The following is a 27,645-nucleotide window of genomic DNA, read 5'->3' on the forward strand; positions in this document are numbered from 1 at the left end:
TTTATTGGCGTCTCAATAATGGTGTTTGCTCACAGTGTTGCTGTGTCGCTGCGTGACTGATCTCCTTGGATGTAGTTCAATGCCTGCCAACAAAGTTCTGAATGTGAATGTGATGTTGCACTCACTTCAGTGGTCACATAGCAACAGGCTACAAGTCATTTTCCATGGAAGCCAGAGACATGAAGCTACAGACTGACAGCCGTCACTTGTCACTGCGTGACTGGCATGACTAACTTTTTTCAGCACTCGACTTTCAGTTGATGCAGTGGAGCATCAATCAATCAAATTTTGTTTCACCATTTCCCCTCCCCTTCTCTTTCCCTATAATTCCTGCTCCGTTCCGTAAAATAGAAGGAAAACTCATTCTTGTCATTAACCTTCTTCTATAATTCACAATGTATTTTTGTATGTTTGCAGGGTCACAGGGAGATGCCGAATGTATCTTTTTGGTTTTGAGCTGAAAGATTTGGGATCCACTGGCCCACCCAAGTATGGAGGGAGGCAGAAAGGCAGTCGCAAGGAAGGTACAGCTACAGTGCAGGAAGAGTACAAAAAAGTAAATGACTTTACAGTTCTCTGGAAGGAGGGACGGATGTGGAGGCTTCCGATCACCTGGAGCCTGCTGAGGGAGAGACGCGTCCCACTGATCTTTCCCTTCCATCTTGCCCTCCCACTCCAAATACACCACACGCGTTTAGAACGTTTGCTCTTAAAAATTAGCCTCCCCTGATCTCTGAGCATGCACACCTCGGGCCCCGGAACGACCCCGGCGCAGAGAGACGCCATGAAGGCAGAGGCAAGAGGCAAACGGCAGGAAATGAAACTTACAAAAGGGTGAGGGTGGGGGGGATAACTTTATGAAGACGCTGACTGGGGCAAAGAAGCGCGTGCAGAAGTGCGGCGGACAGAGAGAATGTAATGTTATGTAGTGGAGTCAATAGTGAAGTACAATTTATAGTCTTTGTAATGAAATGGAGTGGAAGTCATAAGTATGGGGAAAAAAAGACCTCAAGCAAAGCACCGATACTCAACATATTTGATTAAGCACTAGTTCTGGTCCATAGCATTAGAAGGAGTTCTAACGAAAGAACTAGGAAGAAAAATTCCATTGACCAGATCTGTAGGGGGCGCAGTGGAGTAATACATTTGCTTTCTCCATCCGGTGGAATATTTTCTTTTCTGGCCAAAAATAATATTTTAGACGGGAGGTGGGGGGCTCAGAGTGTTCCCACTAAGGAAAGTAGGCTTTCAACATCTTAAAACAGTCTTTGTTTTGGTGAGTAGCGAGAGTGTATATATATTTTTTTACTACAGTCGAGAGGCTGCACTATGAGCAATGATTGAAAAGTAACATAGCGTTAAGGAGAACTCCTTCTAACGCAATGGACCGGAGCTAATTAAGTACAGTATTCAAGCACACTCTCCACCACTGAAGACAGTAAAGATAGGTTGTAAAATTAGCAGCAGTCCTGTCCCCTCTGCACAGGGACCAGAGGTTTGGCCTGGCAACACAGGGAGCCATGGCCCAACCAGGGGGCTCTCACTGGGCCATGAGCATGTCAGCACATGGAACAAATGGAGAGGATAACACAGATTTGTCTTTCTTTCTGTGCACCTCTCTACCTCGGACACAAACACTGACAGAGCGAGCGACAGAGACAGAAAGAGAGAGAGAGAGAGAGAGAGAGAAAGACTGTGTGAGATTTTTGTGGTCTTATAGCGCTTCCCACTTACCCCGACCTCCACGTGGTCCGAGCCCTTGTCGTCCTGTTTGTGTAGGACCTCAAAGTAGTATCGTCTGGAAGAGATCAGGCTGGGGAGAGAGAGGGACAGATGGAGAGAGAGAGAGAGAGATCATATTAATTGGGGGTCTTTCCGTGCAACACACTCTTGAAAATATTTTACTGGTTTTTCATGGCAGTCCAGTAAGATCGGGTAAAAAAGAAAACTAACATAGTAATACTGTAAAAACATAGAAATTAAAGTTCCATGGGCCAGTAGACTACTTTGAATAAGTCTCATATGGTCATATCATGATGGTTACCATTCCAAATTAATTTGCCCTTCCAAACAATCCCTCAATTCAAGTCACAAAATGGTTATGAGCTTGTAGATCTGATATTTTAAAACTGATTGTCACATGAAAACATAATAACTTGCCATTCCAAAAGTAGCTGTAGATTCTTCATCAAAAAGTTTATCTAAGGTAAAGTGCATGACAAAGCCACTCAAACACAGTAAGAGTACTTGCAATATACTTGTGAGGTACTTTCCAACACACTGGATGTGACTTCAATCACATTACAATGCAGACAAGCTACAGCTGAGAGGACCATGAAAGGAGCGGCCGGTCAGCATATTATCAGTGAGAGGCTGTGAATAAAACATTACCTCTGACACCATTAACAAGATAACAACGTCTCCGATGAATAAACATTTGATAGGCTTCAGATGAGATGCACTTCTAATACAAGCTACAGTACACTCCTGGTGAGAGTGGGACATGGATCAGATTCAAGCTGTGTGTGTTGCTGTTCCCCCCCGGTAAGGAATCACTCACACACACACACACACACACACACACACACACACACACACACACACACACACACACACACACACACACACACACACACACACACACACACACACACACACACACACACACACACACACACACACACACACACACACACACACACCCCCACACACACACACACACACACACACACACACACACACACACACACACACACACACACAGAGGAGCGGCCGCAATCCCCTGCCATGCATTGCTTCAGCAGAGTAATAACTTAATATCCTGAACATCGCTCTGTAACCTATTTTGACAAAATAAAGACTTGCGCCTGGCCCAGGGGGAAGCAATTAAATATCCGTCTAGTGTGACTCTGTGCTCCGGCTTGTTTACAAGTCTGTTGCCCAGTGGAAGCATCTCACATTTCTGTCTGATATCTGGAGGTTCCCATACAGTATATCGTCTCTGTCGGGTGGAAACCTCCTATGTTCAAAACTGTTACTTTTCAGGATTCAAATTAAAAAGTAGCAAAAGTAGCAGATCTACAAGCTCAAAACGTCACCCGTTGTGTCTCCCGTGTAAGGAGACAGCACTCAGGGGTGTCATTTGGGGTCTCAGGGGATGGCGACTACCGCCCCCTAGTGTTTACATTCAACCTCAAATTCAGTTGAGTTGACAGCGCTGTTCCAGTTGTATACCAAGAGGTTTGCAGAATCCTAAATCATCCGTCCTCTTCAGCATGTGACAGGACAGGACAGGACAGGACAGGACAGGACAGGACAGGACAGGACAAATGGTTGACGCAATGTCAAATCTTGCCCCCGTCACCCATTTGACACAATGGGTGTGAGAATGCATACCAAATGTAGCTACATTTGTACGCTCTCAGAGTTATGTAAATTGACACTCAGGAATTTAATGTGAAGGCCATGAAGGTCAATAATCTTGTACGTGTGTGTGTGCGTGTGTGTGTATACTGTATGTACGTGTGCGCGCACGTGCATGTGTATGTGTGTGTGTGTGTGTGTGTGTGTGTGTGTGTGTGTGTGTGTGTGTGTGTGTGTGTGCGCTATTCCATGCCTGTGTGTATATGTCTCTGCATGCGGTGCGTGGGTAAACGTGCATCCTGAAGGCATTCCCCAGTGTTCCTGCTCAGGATCATTTGGTATTTCAGTACACCCCTTTAATATGATAATGATGATTTCCTCTGATGCAGCTGGGTAATTTGCAGAACAGTATTTGCTACGGTGAGCTTTAGAGTCATTTATTGTGGCGCCTCCATATTCATGGGCACTGAATCACAGAGATATGCTGTAGTACTAGGAGCTAGTCTCTAGCATTTTCTGTATTTATTTTCTTGTTTTAAATAGTTTTTCCCTCGTCTCTCTCTTCCGTGTCCTCTTCCGACGAAGAACTTTGGGAGAATGTGAATCGGAAATAATCTCACCAAACCGAGGCAAGCTCAAAGTTAAGGTTTTGTGAATAAAGAATAAAGTGGATAAAGGTGATAGAAATGACAACAGGTGACTTGTAAAACAGTGGTTCTCAAAGTGGGGTCCTTGGGGGTCCTTCTGCCCGACAGCAACGTTATGATGGTTTAACCGCATCAAGCCTGGCATCCGCATTTTGGACTAACTTGCAGAAAAATCATCATAACCTTTATTTCAACTCGGAGTATAGTTGAGGGGCAAGCCCTCATTTTCAATGTAGCCGAGATACAGAAATACATTTATATACATCAATATTAAATATAGAATCAGAAGACAGAGAATACTCAACATATTCAAAGAACTAAAACAGATAGGCCGGAAATTAAATAAAACGGTTACAGTCTGGAACAAAAGTGTTGGAAACCATTGCCCTATATATATATATATATATATATATATATATATATATATATATATTTTTTTTTACCATTGCACTATATTGACCCAAGGAAGGCAGTGATCTGATTTTTAGGGACTTCTGGAGCTCATTCCAGATAGAGCACTAACACAGAATGCTGTTCAATTATTTATGCTAAATAAAAAAGTGAATTTCCATTTCGCCGCCCAACCAATTATCCAATGGCATAAGTGGTTCAAATCCTCCCATCGGTACAAACCATGTCCTCATGTTGCTCACATCGGAGGTTGAGAGCCAGGATTAAGCCGTATTTGTTTTATGCTTGGTGTTGTGTGCACTCGCTGTATGCGCGCACAAATCCCTTTTTATGTCCCGTGTTGTGTGTACTGTGTACGCGCGATAACGCTTTGCAGCGTGATTGGATAACGACCCGTCTGCGAGGCTGAGGTGGGACGATGATGGGGTCTGGGGGGGGATGGGGGGGGGCATGGATGTAAACAACACACACCACATCATGCCGCCCGTGCCGCCCACAACCTCTGCGTCCCATAAATCATTGCAGGGGTGGTGCAGGGGACAGTGTGTTAAGGTCACACGCTCATGAATATAAAACGTGTCTCTTGGTGGCGGCTTGCGAAGTGCACTCATGGAACTAAAGCGTCACGTTAGACTCCACTCAACCTATTTGCCCTTTCCCAGCACTTGGGGGTGGGGGGGGATAAAGAGAAATAGGCCCTGCTGCAATGGCCCGAGCTGAAATATGGGGACAATTTGTACATTTTATGGAAGATAATCCTTTAGGACCAGTACTAATTAGGTTTTTTCTTCCGCCCTCCAGCTCTCGTGTTTTGTGGGAATGGAAGACCGTCTATGGGGCTTTGTAATACTTATCTGAACTTCATTTTTAAATTACTTTTGTGTGTTTGTCCTGGACGGTAGTCTCCAGACATAAAAACAGATGATGATATAGTCTGTTGTTATACACGGTCACGGCAGAGAATATACTCCCCACTGATGTCAGGACAGCAGAGTCACTGCCATTCTTTCGCCGCAGGCTGAAAACCCACCTCTTCAGGAAACACTACCCTTCCTCTTAGCCTTGCCTATTTTTGGCAATTATTTGTACGAGCTTTTGCTCTTGCTCATTTGATTTTCCTATTTTTCTCATCTGTTTGATAGAGAGTTGTCAGTTGTCATGTAGGGAGACTGTGCCTTTACTGGACAAGGCTCACTTATCCCAGGAATGGGGCAGAAGAGTTCCCAGTTCCATTATTTTTTTTAAAGGAATTCTTTGTTAACAATTCCCACATTTTCCACAGATTTTGCCTACATGAGGTCTTATTATGGTATTGCTTTTTTATAGGGCCCCCCGATGAAATGTTTGCGATATTTTATATTGAAACATTAAAGAAGAGTACCTCAATTTGCCATGTATTGTTGTACTTGAGAAGTATTTCTTTATGGAATATATTATATTGGGTCAAATATACTCAACGTTAGTGTTCGTTAAACTACTTTATCCATTTATATGTTGGATATTCAAAAATACTTTTTACAAATACTTGATTTATATAATTAAATACGTCTTCTCTTCTGGGGGTCCCTGGCACAATACTTTTTCAGATGGGGACCCGGTGCCAAATACTCTGAACTCTGAACCGAAACACAACATCTAAATCAATCTAAACTGTCTGCCTTTACGTCTAGCACACGCAAGCACACACACACACACACACACCAAATAAGTTGCACACAAACAGAAAGTCTCAGTTTCAGAGATTGACAGCTGGGTCAATGCAAAACCATTTATCTGATATCTGACGCTATGTAACATGCACGCGCGCACGCACGCACGCACGCACGCACGCACACACACACACACACACACACACACACACACACACACACACACACACACACACACACACACACACACACACACACACACACACACACACACACACACACACACACACACACACACACACACACACACACACACACAGCTCAATACATAATAGATCCAAACGCCGATCAGAAGAAGGTTATATTACTGTCAAACCAGATACAGCTGCTGCACATGCTTATTAACACACGCACGCACGCACACACGCACGCATTATATTTGTAATGCGATCCTATGTATTTATGCTGTAGGTAGTGTAGCTCTTGATTGTTAATTGTGTATTGCTGTACTGTCTGTATTTTGTTGCAATCTATTGTTTGTCTCAGACCAAGGACCACAATGGAAATAAGTCGCATGACTTTCTTGTGTTTGTATCCTTGATGTTTCTCCGATGAACATGTAACATGTGTTTTTCCTGTATGACGTCTAATCAAATCAAATAAAATAAAAACAAATAGCAGGTAGAAACAGAGAGATCATTTTATTTATACTTGGTCACGCATCATGTCTCGCGCTGAAAAGAGCAGATCTACAAAGCTCTCAATGCGTTGTGACATCGGCTACTAGTATAAATCAGGCGTGAGAGACTTATATCGTTGCTGTCGGGCAGAAACCTCGTAGCCTATCTCCATATATCAACTTTTTATGTAATTCTTTTTCGTAAATGAATGCCTTGCTTCATCATACAAAAGTGTTGTTTTTTTTTACAACAAAAAACAGGAACGGCTTTGGACATAGAAGGTTTCCATCCGACATGTGGAGGAATGAGACGGTGCCAGCGGTGAAGGAGAACGATAGAAGGACAAACGAGCGGAGCCTATAGCTGTCATGTTATGATGAACACACACAGGAAGAGAGAGGACCTCACGCTTACTGCTTCCATCAATCTTATTACAGTCATTTAAAAGCTAAAACTAGGGCAATTGCCGTTGGGGACGCATTCCCACCGGTTAGGCAATAACCGATGTACCCGTTGTCAGAGTACTTAGAGTAGTACCCGTTATCATAGTACTTGGAGGTCAGTCTATGCCATCAGTACTATGACGTCATATACTGATGACATCAGGGATCTCCATATATGGGCATAAAATGGACTCGGGGAGACAGACAGACAGACAGACAGACAGACAGACAGACAGACAGACAGACAGACAGATAAATATAAAAACTCAAGTAAGGTACAAATCAAAAACTTCTGTGTTACTTTACACCACTGGTATTTATTATCAAAGATATATATATCTTATTTATCTATATATATAGTAGTATAATCTGTATGCAGTGTGTATATCCTAAACACCTAAGAACTCTCTCCCTGATCCTGTCTCTGCTGCCATTTTGTGGTGTGTGTTCACACTCACATACAAATGTGCGAGTGCGCGAGCACGCACAGCCAGCTCCCCAACCGGTTGCACTGTCAATGTGAGTTGCTAGTTGTTTGGATGTTGACCAGAAATCTTCATAGAGAGTCTCTAATGGTGTGTGTGTGCTCTCAGTCCAACACCATGTCCTGTCTCTCTCACACACGCACACGCGCACACACGCGCGCACACACACACACGCGCGCACACACACACACCCTTATTCTCCCTCTCCATCTCCTTCTATGTCACAATTTGTTTCCATCTTTGCGTATATAGAGCTCTCTCTCTCTCTCTCTGTATTCAACAGAAACACACAGGGAGGTGCAGTGAACGCACACGAGAGGAAACAGGAGGGAAATAAATCAGATTTTACAGTTTAGCAACGGTGCGGCACAGACAATCTGCAGCTTCAGAAAAGGTATAAAGACCCCCCCGAGGGGCTAGAGTGGAACTCATTCATAAAATAAAAACGCTACGGAGTCAGCAGCATACAAAGTGACACCACATCTCATCTCAAACAGGGGGAGAGGTGGAGAGAAACGACAAAGTAATACATCTACAGTATCTGTATCTATAAATGAATCTCCCCGCCCCCGCATATCCCCAGAACTGTTTAACCAATCAACTTCAAACTTGGTGTGTGTATCACAGAGGACCCGAGGGGCCGCTGTGCCGAGTGGGCAGGCGGTTGGATCGGCGGTTGTCCAGATCTATATAGGTTGCAGTCGAGCAAAAACCTCTTATCTCCATGTTTTAACTTTTTGTGTTTTTTTTCCCGTAAATTAACGCCATACTTGATCATATTACTGTTGCGTCACACAAAAGTAGCCAAAGTAGCAGATCCACAAGCTTGAAACACGGCGCGAAGCGACGCGTTTTGAGCTTGTAGATCTGCTATTTTGACTATTGTTTCATTTTAATCCTGAAAAGTAACAGTTTTAGTAGGTGTGCACATTTTTAAAGCGAACCACAGACCCCCATTAGAAATGATTTTGTGCCATAAGAGATAAATGATGCATTTTGTGACCTATTGGTATTTGGTACTAGTGCTGCAAATCAAGGTCACTTTTAGAAGGAGACATTTCTATGCAGACCAGACCCTTGTAAATAGCGCGAGCATTAGTGAATCCAGCATAATCAACCTCACTTTACTTCCTATCTCTTTCTGTTATTTGTGCGATCCTCCTTTGAATGCACACAGTTACAGCATATCCATAAAGCAGGCCACGTGTGCATTGAATAACTACATAACACTGCATGTCATGACGCAGAATGAGTCAATAGCTAACAGGCTTGGTGAATCTGACCACGAGTGAACGGAGAGAGAGAGAGAGAGAGAGAGAGAGAGAGAGTTTAAAGGTCACACTGGTATGACGAGACAGCTCTGACCTGGAAATAGGATGAAGAGATGGAGACAGAAAGACAGATGAAGGAAGACTAGATAAACAGCAAATGAACAGAGAGAGAAAGAGAAATGGCATATTGACGAATTTCAATTAAAAAAAAAAATGTGCCTCCTATTTTTTGCATAACATGAAAGGGGAAAAAAATACATTATAGATCAAGGGAAAGACCAAATGAAGGGCAAAGGAGCGCTGGAGGTCGAGTGAACAGCTATTAGTCAGTGACACAGGACCGAGCGGAGGAGACAAAACAACAGTTTAATTGCCTGACTAATTGGGGCCCTTTGTTTTGTTTTTTAAAGCGCCCCGCTTCAATGGGCTGAGCGGACAGAGACAGAAGGAGTTTTGATGGGAGAGGATAACAAGACCGTGACTGCTGACAACGTTCACACAGAGAGAGAGAGAGAGAGAGGGAGAGGGAGAGAGAGAGAGAGAGAGAGAGAGAGAGAGGGAGAGGGAGAGGGGGAGAGAGAGAGAGAGAGCATGACGCTCTTACAGAGTGGATTGGATTCAGGACGTGAAATATTTATTTGGCTTGGAATCTCTGTGGCGTTATGGAGAATATATAGTCAGTGGTGGCTGGTCTTAGAAGTGCTGACTGAAAGGCTTTCCTCAGGCTCCATAAAGAACACGGTTGGACCGCTTCTCAGTCCACAGAAACACTACAAAAAAGGAAAAGCGAAAATCCCGACGAAGAAAGTAAAAGGCAGGAGCACAGAGGAAGAACAAAGACGCCCGGAACGCTGTGCGAGCGTACCGTACCGGCTGACAGACAGACTCAGGCGTGCGCGCACTCGCACACGCACACGCACACACACGCACACGCACACGCACACGCACACGCACACCTCTCTCTCTCTCTCCATCAGTAGTTGCAGATCCACAAGCTCAAAACGCGCCGCTTCGCGTCGTGTTTGCAAGCTTGCAGATCTGCTACTTTTAATGTGGTTAACTCCATCTGTCTGTCTGTCAGTAATACCCCCACAGGTGTCCATGAATAAAAGAGTGTGCTTGGTGACGCCGCACGCACTCACGCACGCACGCACACACACGCACACACACCATGGCGTAAAGCGAGGCAGGGGCCAAGCTGTCCGTATACCCAGCATGCCTTGCGGTGGGTGCGAGTGCCAAGGATGATGCAGGCTGTACGGAGAACTCTCTGTGTCCTTTGATAAACACTTCTGTCCTTTTCACCTCGCCTCCCGCACAGCAACGTCTCCTTTCCTAACGGGCAAAGCTTTCCCCTCGCCGCAAAAAAAAACATTTTCTTTTATTTCCCTTAACTTTACTTCAGTGCAACCTGCTGGCGTCCTCTTGGAAAAACAGCAGATCTTTAAGCTCACCACACGTCGCATTGTGAGCTTGTACATCTGCTATTTCCCCCGCACGACAACGTGCGAAATCGTCTGCGAAATCGTCTCTGTCGGGTGGAAACCTCATATGTCCAAAACGTGTTAATTTTCAGGATTCTATCATTCAAAAGCATCAGTAGTTGCAGATCCACAAGCTCAAAACGCGTCGCTTCGCGTCGTGTTTCAAACTTGCAGATCTGCTACTTTTAATGTGTCTCTGACTCCATCTGTCTGTCTGTCTGTCTGTCTGTCTGTCTGTCTGTCTGTCAGTAATACCCCCACAGGTGTCCATGAATAAAAGAGTGTGCTTGGTGAGTGCTCTCTTCTCATCTACACTAATGATGACAGCTTTTAGACCGGTCTGGACCACTCACTCACTCTCTCCCTCTCTCAGTCTGTCTGTCTATCTGTCTCTCTCTCTCTCCCCCCCTCTCTCTCTCCAGCAACCACATACACCCCGCCTCCATTTTCTATGCACTCCTCTAATCCGTCAGAGTGATCATCATGCTGCTCCTTCCTGCAGTCACAGTAAATCCTCCTCTCTCTCCCATTCTTCTTTTTACACCCCCGCATTTGAGTTAAAAATGTTCACTTTAAAAAAATTATATATTCAAAGATTTGCACAAAATTGTTCACGTCAAAAATATTAGATATACAAGCTTGCAGCGTGTGACGTGCTGTGAGCTTGTATGTCTGCTATTTTTGAATAGCCCAACGCAAAGATCTAAAATGACACAGATGCTTTCCCGGTTTTAACAGGTTAACCGAAAATATGTCAAAACTGATATTTTGAAATGATTTATTTTTTGACCATTTTTTTATGATCGACTAAATTGATTAGTCTGATTAACCACTTAACCCCTGTATTATACTTTTGTTGTACGAAAAACAGTGACGACCTAAATTGTTGTGTAAATAACAAGTTTTGAAATAATCGTGCTATTGATTTGAAGTCATATCACCCTGCCCTATGATGTACCTTGTTCCTCGGTTCTTACAGTGGACTTTAACAACATGAACATGAGCTTGTAGATTATAAATATTTTTGCTATTTGAAGCATGTAAAGTATAAGTTGTTAATAGCGTTATTCCATCTCTTTGGCATTTCTCTATGTCGTCGACCACTCGCCCCCACCCCGCCCGACAAACGAACACACACACACACGCTCACACACGCACACACACGCACACACACAAATAGATGAAAAATCACTAATGAAAGACAGCCTTGATGTTTCCGGAGTTTTCATCTTTGTGTGTGTGTGTGTGTGTGTGTGTGTGTGTGTGTGTGTGTGTGTGTGTGTGTGTGTGTGTGTGTGTGTGTGTGTGTGTGTGTGTGTGTGTGTGTGCTTGCATGCGTCCATGTGCGTTTGTTGGTGCTACAGAGAAGCACAGAGAGACATATGCTCTTCTCAACACGACTAAAAAACAAGCCTAATTGTTACATGCTGCCAAGGACAAACAACACTATTAAATTAAAGACTTGCAACAGTGTTCTTGTACTGGGGGAAATGTTATGCGGATTATTCACATGCTTCTGCAGCATGTGAGACAGTACGCTATGATCCACTGCATCCTGTACACATCGTATTGTTGCTGTCGGGCAGAAACCTTATATCTCCAGTTTTCAACTTTTTATGCATTTGTCGTAAATTAACGCCCTACTTCATCGTACAACAGTTTCGTGCAAAAGTAGCAATGAATGAAAACCTCCCTCACACTGTCTTCAAATGCAACTAAAAAAGGATTGTTGTGAGCTTGTAGCTCTGCTATTTTTTCTATTTTGAAAGTGAAAGTGGTTAAGAGTGTATGTGGGTTTCATGTATATTGAACCAATGAAAAGATGAAATTAACAAGAGCTTATGACTAAATGATAACTACATTGGATCCATTGGAACACAGGCTATTTTTTTTTTTTGCATTTCCTGAAAAGTAACGTTTTTGGACATACAAGGTTCCCACCCGTCAGCGACGATATGCATCCCACTTAGTGTGAGTATGCACAGTGAAATCCTCAGTGTTAATGTAACTAGTGAGAGTGCACAAAATCGACTGTTCACACTGTTATGCTTAGATTTACACAGAGGATTTCACCGTGTGTGGGTGGTGCAGCCAGTGATACAGTACTGTACTGTACTGTAGAATGCATTAACTATCGATCCACTTCCCATCTCGGACAGGCTGACAGCACACACTGTAATACCCCGAGTGTTGATTTAACTCTGACAGTTGAACAAATAGAACCAAGTGTGACTTATGAGTCGCCAAAGCAGATCATCTATCGTCTTCCTCAGTCACTCGAGCCACCTGCATGTCCTCTCTCACTGAATCCATTAAACCTCCTCTTTGGCCTTCCTCTTCTCCTCTTGCCTGGCAGCTCCATGCATCTTCAGCACCCTTCTCCCATTGTACCCCTCATCCCTCCTCTGCACATGTCCAAACCATCTTGCTTTATCCCCCAAACCTTCTAACCATATGGGCTGATCCTCTAATGCAGGGGTCTTCAACAGGGGGTCCGAGACCCCTAGGGGGTCCTCAGAGTTACTACAGGTGCGCCACCAAATTTTTGTGTGATAGGATCATTTTTTCTAACCACTTGAACCCTATCATCCATATTCTGAGGAGAACTTTAGCCAAAAATAGCAGATCTACAAGCTGTGAGCTGGTAGATCGGCTATTTTTGGCAAAAAAAAGTATAGGTGTACACAGGGAAAAAAGAGCAGACCAAATAAAAAAAAAGTTTAATCTGAAACACAATTGTATACAATAAGCAGGGGATCCCTGCTTCATCTCTCTCTCTGCTAGGGGGTCCTTGGCCTGAAAAACGTTGAAGACCGCTGGTCTAATGCAGTCATTTCTGATCTTGTCCCTCCCTTGTCACTCCAAATGAGAATCGTAGCATTCTCAAATTCTACCACCTCCAGCTCGGCCTCCTGTCTTTTCATCAGTGCCACCGTTTCTAAGCAGTGCAGCATGGCTGTCTAAATACGGTTTCATTCAACTTCTCTTTCATCACTCTTGGTTCCATTTGTACACTGAAACCCGTGTTTTACTGTGCGTGTTGTGCGCGAGGAGAGCCGACTGCCACTCCAAATGCAATTACTGTGTTTCCTGTGATTCGTCATGACCCGCTGGTCCCTTCTGGATCTGGCCAGTCCCGTCTGACACTTCACTGATTGGTGTTTATGCATCGTCTACCAGTGGTGTAAAGTAACTAAGTACATTTACTCAAGTACTGTACTTAAGTACAGTTTTGAGGTATTTTTTTACTTTACTGGGGTATTTCCAATTTTCAGTACTTTTACTTCTACTCCAGTCCACAGCAATTCAGAGGCAAATATTGTACTTTTTCTCTATTACAATTATTTGATAACTTTCGTTACTACATACTTTGTAGATTTTGATTATTATTACAAAACATATACAGGCCATTTGAAAATAGCCGATCTACAAGCTCACAATGTGAGCTTGTAGATCTGCTGAAATACATTTTGATTCACATACGCCTCTTACGCACACCCTCACACAAACTTTTATGTACTGTAGTAGTCGCTCACACACGCTCACACACACACACACACACACACACACACACACACACACGCATTACTATACTTGTGAGGCCATCAGCATTTCAGGACGGTGATTTCATGAATGCCCTTTTAAAAGGCCTTTTTTAACCCTAACACAAAAGCCGAATATAGTCCATCTTCAAGCTCACGTGAGCTTGTAAATCCGCTATTTGTGGTGTGACCCCGGAACGCACCTAAGTAGAAATCAGGCATAACGAACCAACCCCAAGCCCTAAATCTAACCTCTACATGTCTAATCATGAACCTAACCTGAATATTTTCCTAATTGTAAGCCTAAAACATTTAACGATTTACCTTGTGAGGACCAGGAAATGTGTCCTCACAATGCCTATTTCTCAAATTCTACTATACTTGTGGTATATAGTAATACAAGTACACACACACACACACACACACACACAGTTGATTGCACACATAAGTACATTTGCGTTTGTTCGCTTCACTCATCGAAACAAACAGATGGTGAATTAGGAGTCCTCTGCGGGAGAAAAGCCGGCATGAGAAGTCATCATCGCAGCTCGGTGGCAAGCGACTTATTTCTGATTGGACCGCAGCGGCGGCCGATTACCTCAAACTGAGACACAGCTGAGGTGACAGAGGGGTCACGGCGTGAGGGGGAGGGGGGGTCTGCAATACCAAGAAATTCAAACAAAACTCGGGCAACGGTGCTTTACCTGGCGTGATGCACACATGGGGCAGATCATTTGAAAAGAATGAAAGATAATTTGAAAATAGATCTAGACACACACACACACACACACACACACACACACACACATTTCTAAGTGCTCATGAGATGTGGGAGCCACTTTGTGGAGGGCTATTGAAGATAAAACCCACAAATGTTATGTCAGTTGTCTCTGAGGTACCTGCAACAATGTCTGAACTACAACAAAGATGGCGAAGTAAATAGCAACTAAAGCGGTCAAATAACTGCAGCAAATTCTTTGCCTCTTGAGATGTACAGTAGTAGTGGAGTCGAAATATAAAGTATAGAAAAATGGAAATCGTCTCTGTCGGGTGGAAACCTCATATGTCCAAAACTGTGACTTTTCAGGATTCAAATTCCAAAATGGTTCCAAAAGTATCAGATATGCAAGCTCAAAACTTTGCTTGTAGATCTGATACTTTTGATACTTCTGTGTATGATCAAGTAGGGCGTAATTTAAGAAAAAAAACGAAAAAAAACATATGGAGATAAGTGTTTTCTGCCCGACAGCAACGAAATGCACTTAGTTACTTCCCCACCGACTGCCTATCCGCATTCCTGTGATGTCATGAATGCTGCCATTACTCCTCCATGAACTCTCCAGCCTAGGGCCCAGTTTAGCAGCCAGCAGCGCTTCAATGATTCAATTATAGATACTGAGTTCCGTGCACTGTAATTACTGCTGGTCATTCTCCACGAGGAAGGCCAGAATTAACCTCTCCCCCTCACATACAGTAGCACTGCTTTGTGGAGACCGCCTGAAAATGAGTCTTAAAGACGTGGTGGAATGAAAAATGAGTTTTTCACACTTTTAGAGCATACCTGCGGTCATAATGAGGACATATCTATCATTATTCATTAGATGCCAAAAAAAAGAAAAAAATCATCAAAAGTCCCTAAAATTGGAACTTCAATGACATACTGCAAACGCAAACGTACTGAGTGATGACATAAATTAGACACACTCTTATGTATATAAATTAATCTTGATTTCATTCACCTGTTTTATTCTCATAGCTCACGTTCCTCCACTCACACCAGATTTTTGACGCTCTTGGGCTGCTACGTTATTTATCCAACTCAAGATGACAGCCAGACGGTGTACACTCAGTTTAAACTTAATCAGCACACTAACATATGTATCTTAAACCTTATAGGCTAGGTTAGAAATAAGCAACGTAGTAACAAACTTGTTTGTTTCACACTGGCCGTCTCTCTCTCCCTTGGGCAGTGAGAGCGGCAGGGTAAACAAACACTAGCCCTCTGCTGCACACAGCTGCAGCGAGTGAGATTCCAGCGTTCCATAGCCTGAAGGGATGGGACCTTCTGATTGGTTGAGACGACGTTTCAGACTGAAACTTTAAAATAAAATAACTGAAAAAGACATTTCACCACGACTTTAATTTAACCCTCAAAGTGTGAAAATTGACCTGTAACGCTCCATTTTCACACTTTTAGAGTTGGACTGACACTCTGGATTTACTTTGTGCACTCACACAATGACCTCTCGAGGTGGAGAATAAAAAAGTACATTTACTCAAGTATTAAACTTAAGTACAATTCTGAGGACTTTTTCCATTTTATTTTACTTTATAAAACCACTACATCTCAGAGACAAATCTTGTACTTTTTGCTCCACTATAAATATTTGACAGCTTTAGTTACAAAGATACTTTGCAGATTTGGATTATTATCACAAAACATATACCACTTCCTATACTATACTTCATCTATTCGAAAATAGCTGATCTGCAAGCTCACAGCGTGTCGGATCGCGATGTGTTGTGAGCTTGCAGATCAGCTATTTTCAAAACAGTTTGACAATTTAGTTTGAGTATACTTTTACTTTGGTACTGCAAATACATATTGATGCCAATACTTTTACTCAAGTAAAAGTTTGAATACAGGCCTTTTACTTGTAACATAGTGTTTTTATAGTGTGGTACTGCTACTTTTACTTTAGTAAATAATCTGAGTAAGTCTTCCACCAACCACTGCCTCTCAGTAAGGTTATCTGATGGCACAGAAAGAGGAGAGAGGGTGAAAATAATAACAGAAATTAATGGGAAAGGGAAAGAAAACGTGAACAAAGGAAAGCTTGAAAAAAGCTGAGAGAAAAGGCGAGAATAATAAAAGGATAAAGAGAGAACTAGAGAGAGAGAGAGAGAGACACACACAAAGAAGGACCCAGACAATGGCACCCGAATGCACAGACACACGAAAACACGTCAGCGAAGGACAAAAACCTAAATGCCATTTCCTTGGAAGTGAAAGTTGCCCCGGCCCAAATGCCAGCCCTGACATCACTGATAACCATGGCAATACCATTGGCTTCATTTCCTCCTCAACACACTAACGTCAGAGGTTCACCTGAGGCCATCGTCAAATTCAATTCATCACCTCAGAAGGCAAGGAGCCCAGTTCGACACAGTCACTGTGCATAACCGCAATAATTGTGTTCCTAGGATGATCAGGGTAGGACGCAGCTTCTGATTGGCTGAAACGGGGGTCTGTCTGGACTGCGTGTTTTTACTATGCCTAAACCTACCTTAACTTAATCCAAACCTTAGTAGCCTAAAACTTTGCCTAAACCTAACCCTAACCTCAGAAAAACTATGCCTTATGTGGTGAAATCATGCCTAATGTGGTGAAATTATGCCGGAAACGGAAAATGTTGAATGTTTCTGTCCACCATGGGATTCGATCCTGAGGCATTGGAAATATTTTCCCATAGCTACGTCTCTTCTATCCACCAGAGCAAAAACATTTTAACTGCATGTTTTATGTGGTGTTCAAAAAGTCATTTGTTTCTTTCATGAGTTTCATTAATACTCTCAGGAACTCCTTCATTCAGTAACGCAGCTTCTGTTGACAACAACAGTAATAATACTACCAGTACGTGGCTGGCAGGTAACAGAATGCATATGATTACATGTGACACCATCATAACGCATAATGCATAATATTAAAATCTATAAGTGGTAAAAGCCTGTGTGCCTCTGTCCTTCTAAAGCACAAGCCTCAGTTCTTCTTGTTACTGTACGTTACTGTACCTTCCCACCCACCCTGTAGGCTATTGGGGGAGGCTCTGAAATATTGAGCGGGTGGCAGGCTGGCAGGCAGCCTGGCTTCGCTACGCAAACTGTGGGCTGCTTCAGTTTAATGGACCTGAGCGTTGTCAATCTCCTGCACCGGTGTTGTCTCTACAGCCCTAGGCTTCAGCAGACACGGCAACAGAGCTGACACCCCGTCTGCCTGCCTGACAGACAGGGTTATCTCACTTCCTCATCGCACTGCCTCCCTGTCACCCGTCACGCCGCTGTGACAGCACCTAGCGGGCGAGCCAGGCAGGTGTGAAGACCAAGAACGGCAAGGAAGGGTGAGGGGGGTGGGGCGGTGGCGGCGGGGGGGTGCCAGAACAAAACAAAGTTACAGCAGACAGAAGGAATTGGATGTTGTATAGTGATGACATCAGTGGTGGAAAGTACGTATGTTTAGTCTAGTACTGTTACTGTACGCAAGTAAAATGTTGAGGTACTTTTACTTTACTTTAGTCTGTCAATTATACTATACTTAGTTCTACTCCGTTACATCTCAGAGGTACATTTATGTCTGAGTCAGAGTGACGTGGCCGTGGTCCGGCCTATATGGTGGGCGTATCGGGTTTGTTTATGGTTTTGTCTGAGTCAGAGTGATGTGGCCGTGGTCCTGCCTACATATGGGCGTTTCGGGTTTGTTTATGGTTATGTCTGAGTCAAGAGTGATGTGGCCATCATCCGCCTGCCCGCCCGCCCGCTCATTATCCAATTTTAATATAGGATTATTACTAAACATAGCCTACAATAATCAATTAAGCCATATTTTACACTTTTGGGTGCTCGAAATTAGCTGATGCAACACGTTGTGAACTTGCAGATCAGCTATTTCCCTATCAGCTATTAATTTAGTCTCAGAATATAGGACTGGTTTGAGCACGCGTCCCAACCATGTAGAATCCATCCTAATAAAGGCATCAACTCTCCCCCCCAAAAAATTGTCAGCTTTCTTTAGAGTCTATTCCAGGTGGAAAAAGCATCAACTATAACAATAAAGTATTCTGGGAAAATAATTACAAATATATGAGGTGGTATGGCGTAACATATTACTCAATGCAAAGAAAATAATGTGCTCTAACAAGTCTTATGAAACCCAAAATAAAATAATACACAAGCTACAGTAAATATAAATAAATATGTCCTTCTATGCTCTCCCCTATGTCCTAGGTATAAAAATGGACAAGGTACCCATAAGTAACCCATAGTCATATGATTTGGACTTGCCCACAAATCAGACCCTTCTGGGTATCCATTCAAAATGAAATTCTCAAACTGATTGGAATTAAAATACCCTTAAATCCACTACTATGTTCTAGGGACAGACATGAATATCACATTAACAAAAGGAAATCGACATCTAGTAAGAGCTTTGCTCTATGCTGCTCGGTTGTCAATCCTTAATAAATGGATTGATGACAGTCCTCCAAGTGTCCTATTAAGGTTTGAAAAAGTGTTACGCTTAATGCCCTTGGAGAGACTTTCATATGTTCTACGGGGTACCTCGTTGGAATTTGTAGAAGCATGGCTGCCACTAGCGCCATATATAGGGGATGAGTGGCTAAATGTCTTGTGTATTGGTGTGACGGAGGATGTCAGCTAGTTGTCATACTAATTGGGAGGCAGGGGATGGATAAAAATGGCAGAGCTCTATATGGGAGACAGGGAGAGATGTTGGGAGCAATATTGTGATGATTATCATACAGTAATGTATTTGGTGTGAATAAGTCTTTTATGATTTGTCTTTTTCTTTTGTTCTTATGTCTTTATTATATTGTTATGTTGGGTTATGCTGTGCCCTATGTCCTTATACAATATTGAAACAGCTATTTCCCAATAATTTTTCTTTACACATTTTGAAAACATTTAGTACTTTTACTTTGGGTACGTTAAGTATATTTTGATGCCAATACTTTTACTCAAATAAAAACTCTGAATACATTACTTTTACATTTTTTTTTAACATAACATATCAACATTGTGGTAGGCTATAGCTACTTTTGCTCAAGTAAAATAAATCAGAGTACATCTTCCCCCACTGGCATGGGGGATGGTGTTATATAAGTTGTACAAATGGAAATACTGCGAAATGAGTCACAATGACATATTCTAGGACCAAATAGGATAAAGACATCACAGCTCTTGCTGTTCCAAATAGCTACAATGATGTACTGTACAGTACTTCTCGCTTTAATCTAATTTGGTAGATTCCGCAGCGCGGCTGTCCCACACACAGCATTTCTTCCTGCAGATAGTAAAGACTGCTTAGCGCACGTCAACAACAATAAAGCGGGAGAAATAATGAAATATAAAAATATCCCTGCGCTGCGTCATTACTTATTCATTTCATCATGCTTTGTTGACAGAAATCCGACACGGAATACTGTTAATGGAGTTTGTGGGATGAGGGGTGGAGGATGTAAAAAAAAAACACCGGTAGACAGATGAAGAGAGAAACGAGTAAAGATGTTTCCAAGGGAGAGAGGGGAAGAGCAGAGGGAGAGATAGAGAGAGAGTGAGAGTGAGAGAGAGAAGAAGAAGAGCGAGAGAGAAATAATAAACAAGTTGACAGCACGGTGAGTGCACAGTAAAATCCTCAGTGTACAAATGGAACCTTAAGGGACTCTTATGGATCCATTTGCCTCCATTTGTACACTCTCAGAGTCCAATTAAATTATTATTACATTATTTAATTATTAATTAAATTAAATCCTCTAAATCAACAGTCCAAAAGGGAATGTTTAGACTCCAAACACTGTGAGAAGTGTTTGGAGTTTTTCCACACAAAACATTAGGGAGGTTTTAGCACTTTCCTTCCTCTCGCTTATCTTGGCACACAAAACAAACACGCATAAACACCCCCACTCTCTTTCTCAAATTCTACTATAGCCTAAAAGTAGTAATACATTACACACACACTCCTAATCTCAACCTGAATCCTTTTCAAGTCAAATCTCATATTCTACTATACTTGTAGGGACATTTGGTCCTCACACACACACACACACACACACACACACACACACACACACACACACACACACACACACACACACACACACACACACACACACACACACACACACACACACACACAGTGTGCCAGGCACTCAGTCCTAAACGGTGTGAGTCATTAGCTCCAGCTGGTCTCAGGCAGGTGGTGCAGAGTGAAGCCCACCTCCCTAACAGGTGCAGGTCTCTACCGCTCCTCTTCATCCTGTCTATTTAAAACGGCAACCAGAGGCGGTGGGAGGCCGTCACACTGTCATGGCAACGGTGCCGAGGCCACGCCCCCCCACCGGTGTGGCGGTATAGCTGGGGGCAGGAGTGAAGGAGAAGCGTTGTGCGTGTGTGTGTGTTTATGTGTGTGGGTGAGCGTGTGTGTGTTATGTGAGAGTCCGCTGACAGAATGTGACCCTGCCCTGCTGTCACCGCTGTGTGGCTACGGCTGCCTAAATACGCACGCACACAAGCATCGTGCACAAACCTGCACGTCCATGTAGAAACTTGAAGGTGTGCGCCGCGCGCGAGCACACACACACACACACACACACACACACACACACACACACGATAGTGAGAGTTAATGTGAGGAGAAAGGACTAACTCCTTGGATAACATGTCAGTTTAATCACCTGAGACTCAGCCTGGGGGCACTAGAGACAGAGAGAGAGAGAGAGAGAGAGAGAGAGAGAGAGAGAGAGAGAGAGAGAGAGAGAGAGAGAGAGAGAGGGGGGGTGAATAGATCGGGGAGGAATGTCCCACAAATGTACAGTATGCATGCAGGTACAGTATACAGTATGTATGTGTTCCAGGCTCTGTAGTAAACAGAGTACCGTGCTGGGGCGAGCGTAGCTTAGTGGATAGAGTGGCCATCTGGTATTGAGCGGTATTGCAGTCTCTGTACCGCACTGTTTGATGAAAAGAGGCAAAGCTCTCGATATACCGAGCAATATTCGTTCCTACTCTCACCTATGGTCATGAAGTGTGGGTCATGACCGAAAGAATAAGATCACAAATGAGTTTTCTCATACGGGTGGCCGGCCTCTCCCTTAGAGTGTGAGGGTGAGAAGTTCAGTCATCCACGAGAGACTTGGAGTAGAACCGCTGCTCCTTCACTTGGAAAGGAGCCAGCTTAGGTGGTTCAGGCATCTAGTACGGATTCCTCCGAGGTCCTTGGTGCACGTACCACTGGGAGGAGACCCCCTGGGAGGAGACCACCTGGCAGACCAAGGACCAGATGGGGGGATTATACCTCCACACTGGCCTTGGAACGCCTCGGGATCCCCCAGGAGGAAGTTACTAATGTTGCTCTGGAAAGGGAAGTCTGGAGCTCTCTGTTGGAACTGTTACCCCCACGACCCGATTCCAGATAAGTGGTTGAAGATGGATGGATGTATCTGGTAATCAGAAGGTCACCAGTTCGCCCCCCCGCCCGTGTCCCTGAGCAAGACACTTTACCCCTGAAATACAACCTTTATTTTAACCAGGCAAGAGAATTAAGAACAGATTCTTATTTACAACTGTGGCCTGGCAAAAGGCAAGGCCTTCTGAGGGAGAGGAGAAAGGCTATCAGTCTAAAAGGCCAGCATCATTTGTCTTTAAGAAAGTCCATAACAGAGTCTTTAAAAGACAATCTAGGGACCAAAGTGTTTTTTGTTGTTGTAGGTCATTCCAGTCTCTGGCTGCAGCAGATTGAATGATGACAAACCTAGCGTAGAGTTTGGCTCAGAGACCTACAACAGAATCAAATGTGCAGAGCGGGCGTTGTACACAGCAGATGAGGTACGCAAGAGCTGGCATATATAGGTGGGGGACAAACCAAGGAGAGTTTTGTATACTAACTTGAGCCAATGAATATTTTGACGGGGGTGTGTACAGTTGGCCAGTTTAAAGAGGAATATAGAGGGCAGTGGTGTCTACTAAAGGGGACATTTGTAGCTTAGCAACAGCAGAGTCATAGAGCAGTGGTTCTCAAACTGTTAAGGACCCCGAAATGAATATCTATTTGGCCAGGGACCCCCAGAATAGAAGATTTGTGTTAAAGAAATGCAAAATTATTCAAAATGTTCCAATAATAAAACAGAACCACTGTCATGGAGGACATCAAGCTTCCATCAGATTCTAAAAAAAGCTTCACGGAGCGCTCCTCATGACCATCTGAGCAGCCATCCCATCAGCTGAGTGAAGCTGAAACTGGTGGCCGTGTGCATTTTTCATGTCTATTTTAATCATCAACCAACATAGTATTACTATAAGTTCCTATGTAATGGTCTCATGATGAAAACTTAGTTTTCAAGGTTTTAAAGAAGAAAATACATATTATTTTAATATTAATGTTATATTCTTAAAATCATAGTGTTTTGCCAATTATTTTGGGGTCCCACTTTGCAATAGCTGAGTGGTAAGGGCACGTACCACAAGGGCTCAAATCTCCTGGGTCCCAGTGGGTCCCCGGATGGATTCCTGGCCAGCCCGATCATTTGCTGAATGTCACTCCCTTACTTTCTCCGTGTTTGAAGAATGTAGCCCTATTCAACACTTATTTTAACAAATACATATCACATATACCACCTTTAACCACATGAACCCAATATGTGAACATTCAGCTAAAATAGGTGAACATTTGGCAAAATAGGTGAACATTCAGCGAAAAGCCGATCTACAGTACAAGCTCTCAACACTATACACTGAAGTATAAAGGATTTAAATGGTGTACTCTAAGGGGCAAAATCACAAAAGGATTGTGAAGCTAAGCCTGTGCCAATAAGACAAAAATAATTCTCATTCTCAAAGCACCTGCAAACAGCGTTGCCAAGCAAATAGCATCTGGAGGCTCCGGTGCTATTTGCACGTACAGTATTTAAATGAAGCCCAAAGCAAATTGGACCCTTTCTATGCAAATCAGCCTTATTGCAAAAATGTCAAGTCCATAAAAATACCAGCGCTAATAGCCACACACAGATTGTGTGAAAACGATTAGCGTCTTCAGAGAGTTGGTGGTCACTGAAGCACACTGATCAACACAGACTGCTGGCAGTTGGTAAGGGCACCGGTCACCGATTTGTGTGTAACATCCGTGCAATGCGTATGTGTCGGATGGATTTTCCTTTTCCTTTGTGGCAAGTGGCGACAGAAAGAACAGGGAACAGGTCGCAACGCCTCGCAGCACGAGGCGTTGTGAGCTTGTAGATCGGCTATTTTTGGCAAAGAGGTTTGGTGTAGAGGGGAAAAAAGAGCAGATAAAGTACAGAGCCAACGTCAAGTTTACTAAGTATTGAGGGTTTAAGTGGTCAAATGTCTGAAAATACACATGAACACTAATCTAACATATATACAGTATTAAAAAAAATACATACATTTACACTGAAGCAATCTATGAAATCTATGAAAAAGTTGAATCTGCAACACAATTTTATACGTATGTGGGGTCCCTGCTTCATTTCTCTCTCAGCTAAGGGGTCCTTGGCCTGAAAAAAAACCTTTGAAGATCCTTGGTTTTGATTACTACGCTGGTATTGTGCACTTTCTCAGGCTGTTGCTAGGCCTACATAACTCTTCAGTACCATGCAGGCCACCAGCTTCCACAAACCTCTGCGACACCGACAGTCAAAGTTGCATCAGCATATGAATAAAGCCACCGTTTATACTTTGTCACAATGACAACAGCAATCAGATGCAAAACAAGGGCAAATTTCACTCAGTTGCAAATCATGGCCGTGTTTGCGCTGTCATATAAACAGCGCAATATCTTTTGTGAATCGGACCTTGAAGCGGGGCAGACAGCGGGTGAGAGTGATGCATAATTCATGGTGTTATGATGATGAGCGGCTGCAATACATTCTTTGTGAATTCACCCCTGAGAGGGTAAAAATGGAGGAAAATGGATTTTAAATTAACATTGAGGATGGCATTTGTTTGTTCTGGTCTGCCCATTTGTTTTTGTTTTGTATTGTTCCATCCATCTTTTCTTCTTTTATGTTTTGTCCATTCCGCTGCGATCTGTTCTACTCTGTCCTGCTGCGTTAGGCTGGCTCTGATCCGTTTAGTCATGGCCATTTTGCTGATGTCTGGGGAAGCGCAGCACTAAGTGCTTTCCTAAGGCACCTCTTTGATTACGGAGTGATGCTCTAATGCAGATTATTCAAAGCAGTACGTAGAACTTTCAACTGCAATTGAGGGGAGTGTGTCCGAAGTAGTGAACAAGGCAATGGCATCGTCATGTCAGGCGTGTTACAAAAAATAAGTAATATATTACTTGTTACTCGTTACTGTGTTCAAAAGTAATACTTTACATATTACTTACTGTCATATTAGTTACTGCCTGTAACTGTAACTCGTTATATTGCTTTTCCGTTACTTTAAAGTGTTCCTTCATCGACATTCTTTTTAGACTATCTTAGACTGGGATCAAGTCTCTTTGCATGTTGCTGATCCGATCTGGGTGTAGAGTGGATTCGGAAACGGGGTGTGCATATATGTGTGTGAGTGCAAATGACTGGATACAGTAGACTGGCCCTAGACCCGATCACACTAGGTAAAATAGAAACCAAGCTTTCAGGATTCAAATTCCAAAATGGTTCCAAAAGTATCAGATATGCAAGCTCAAAACTTTGCTTGTAGATCTGATACTTTTGATACTTCTGTGTATGATCAAGTAGGGCGTAATTTAAGAAAAAAAACGAAAAAAAACATATGGAGATAAGTGTTTTCTGCCCGACAGCAACGAAATGCACTTAGTTACTTCCCCACCGACTGCCTATCCGCATTCCTGTGATGTCATGAATGCTGCCATTACTCCTCCATGAACTCTCCAGCCTAGGGCCCAGTTTAGCAGCCAGCAGCGCTTCAATGATTCAATTATAGATACTGAGTTCCGTGCACTGTAATTACTGCTGGTCATTCTCCACGAGGAAGGCCAGAATTAACCTCTCCCCCTCACATACAGTAGCACTGCTTTGTGGAGACCGCCTGAAAATGAGTCTTAAAGACGTGGTGGAATGAAAAATGAGTTTTTCACACTTTTAGAGCATACCTGCGGTCATAATGAGGACATATCTATCATTATTCATTAGATGCCAAAAAAAAGAAAAAAATCATCAAAAGTCCCTAAAATTGGAACTTCAATGACATACTGCAAACGCAAACGTACTGAGTGATGACATAAATTAGACACACTCTTATGTATATAAATTAATCTTGATTTCATTCACCTGTTTTATTCTCATAGCTCACGTTCCTCCACTCACACCAGATTTTTGACGCTCTTGGGCTGCTACGTTATTTATCCAACTCAAGATGACAGCCAGACGGTGTACACTCAGTTTAAACTTAATCAGCACACTAACATATGTATCTTAAACCTTATAGGCTAGGTTAGAAATAAGCAACGTAGTAACAAACTTGTTTGTTTCACACTGGCCGTCTCTCTCTCCCTTGGGCAGTGAGAGCGGCAGGGTAAACAAACACTAGCCCTCTGCTGCACACAGCTGCAGCGAGTGAGATTCCAGCGTTCCATAGCCTGAAGGGATGGGACCTTCTGATTGGTTGAGACGACGTTTCAGACTGAAACTTTAAAATAAAATAACTGAAAAAGACATTTCACCACGACTTTAATTTAACCCTCAAAGTGTGAAAATTGACCTGTAACGCTCCATTTTCACACTTTTAGAGTTGGACTGACACTCTGGATTTACTTTGTGCACTCACACAATGACCTCTCGAGGTGGAGAATAAAAAAGTACATTTACTCAAGTATTAAACTTAAGTACAATTCTGAGGACTTTTTCCATTTTATTTTACTTTATAAAACCACTACATCTCAGAGACAAATCTTGTACTTTTTGCTCCACTATAAATATTTGACAGCTTTAGTTACAAAGATACTTTGCAGATTTGGATTATTATCACAAAACATATACCACTTCCTATACTATACTTCATCTATTCGAAAATAGCTGATCTGCAAGCTCACAGCGTGTCGGATCGCGATGTGTTGTGAGCTTGCAGATCAGCTATTTTCAAAACAGTTTGACAATTTAGTTTGAGTATACTTTTACTTTGGTACTGCAAATACATATTGATGCCAATACTTTTACTCAAGTAAAAGTTTGAATACAGGCCTTTTACTTGTAACATAGTGTTTTTATAGTGTGGTACTGCTACTTTTACTTTAGTAAATAATCTGAGTAAGTCTTCCACCAACCACTGCCTCTCAGTAAGGTTATCTGATGGCACAGAAAGAGGAGAGAGGGTGAAAATAATAACAGAAATTAATGGGAAAGGGAAAGAAAACGTGAACAAAGGAAAGCTTGAAAAAAGCTGAGAGAAAAGGCGAGAATAATAAAAGGATAAAGAGAGAACTAGAGAGAGAGAGAGAGAGACACACACAAAGAAGGACCCAGACAATGGCACCCGAATGCACAGACACACGAAAACACGTCAGCGAAGGACAAAAACCTAAATGCCATTTCCTTGGAAGTGAAAGTTGCCCCGGCCCAAATGCCAGCCCTGACATCACTGATAACCATGGCAATACCATTGGCTTCATTTCCTCCTCAACACACTAACGTCAGAGGTTCACCTGAGGCCATCGTCAAATTCAATTCATCACCTCAGAAGGCAAGGAGCCCAGTTCGACACAGTCACTGTGCATAACCGCAATAATTGTGTTCCTAGGATGATCAGGGTAGGACGCAGCTTCTGATTGGCTGAAACGGGGGTCTGTCTGGACTGCGTGTTTTTACTATGCCTAAACCTACCTTAACTTAATCCAAACCTTAGTAGCCTAAAACTTTGCCTAAACCTAACCCTAACCTCAGAAAAACTATGCCTTATGT

At 42.9% G+C, this 27,645-nt stretch overlaps 1 protein-coding gene across 1 annotated transcript in view; it reads right to left on the bottom strand.

The window, feature by feature from the left end:
- Positions 1-27,645, bottom strand: part of b4galnt4a (beta-1,4-N-acetyl-galactosaminyl transferase 4a) — a 350,679-nt gene that overhangs the window by 62,756 nt on the left and 260,278 nt on the right. Inside the window, exon 8 of the mRNA XM_080438341.1 lies at positions 1,735-1,813. Coding sequence (XP_080294467.1) covers positions 1,735-1,813 — 79 coding nt within the window. The remainder of the gene's footprint in view (positions 1-1,734; positions 1,814-27,645) is intronic.

The sequence above is a fragment of the Gymnoscopelus braueri genome, assembly GCF_963280865.1.
Source record: "Gymnoscopelus braueri genome assembly, chromosome: 9".
NCBI lineage: Eukaryota > Metazoa > Chordata > Actinopteri > Myctophiformes > Myctophidae > Gymnoscopelus > Gymnoscopelus braueri.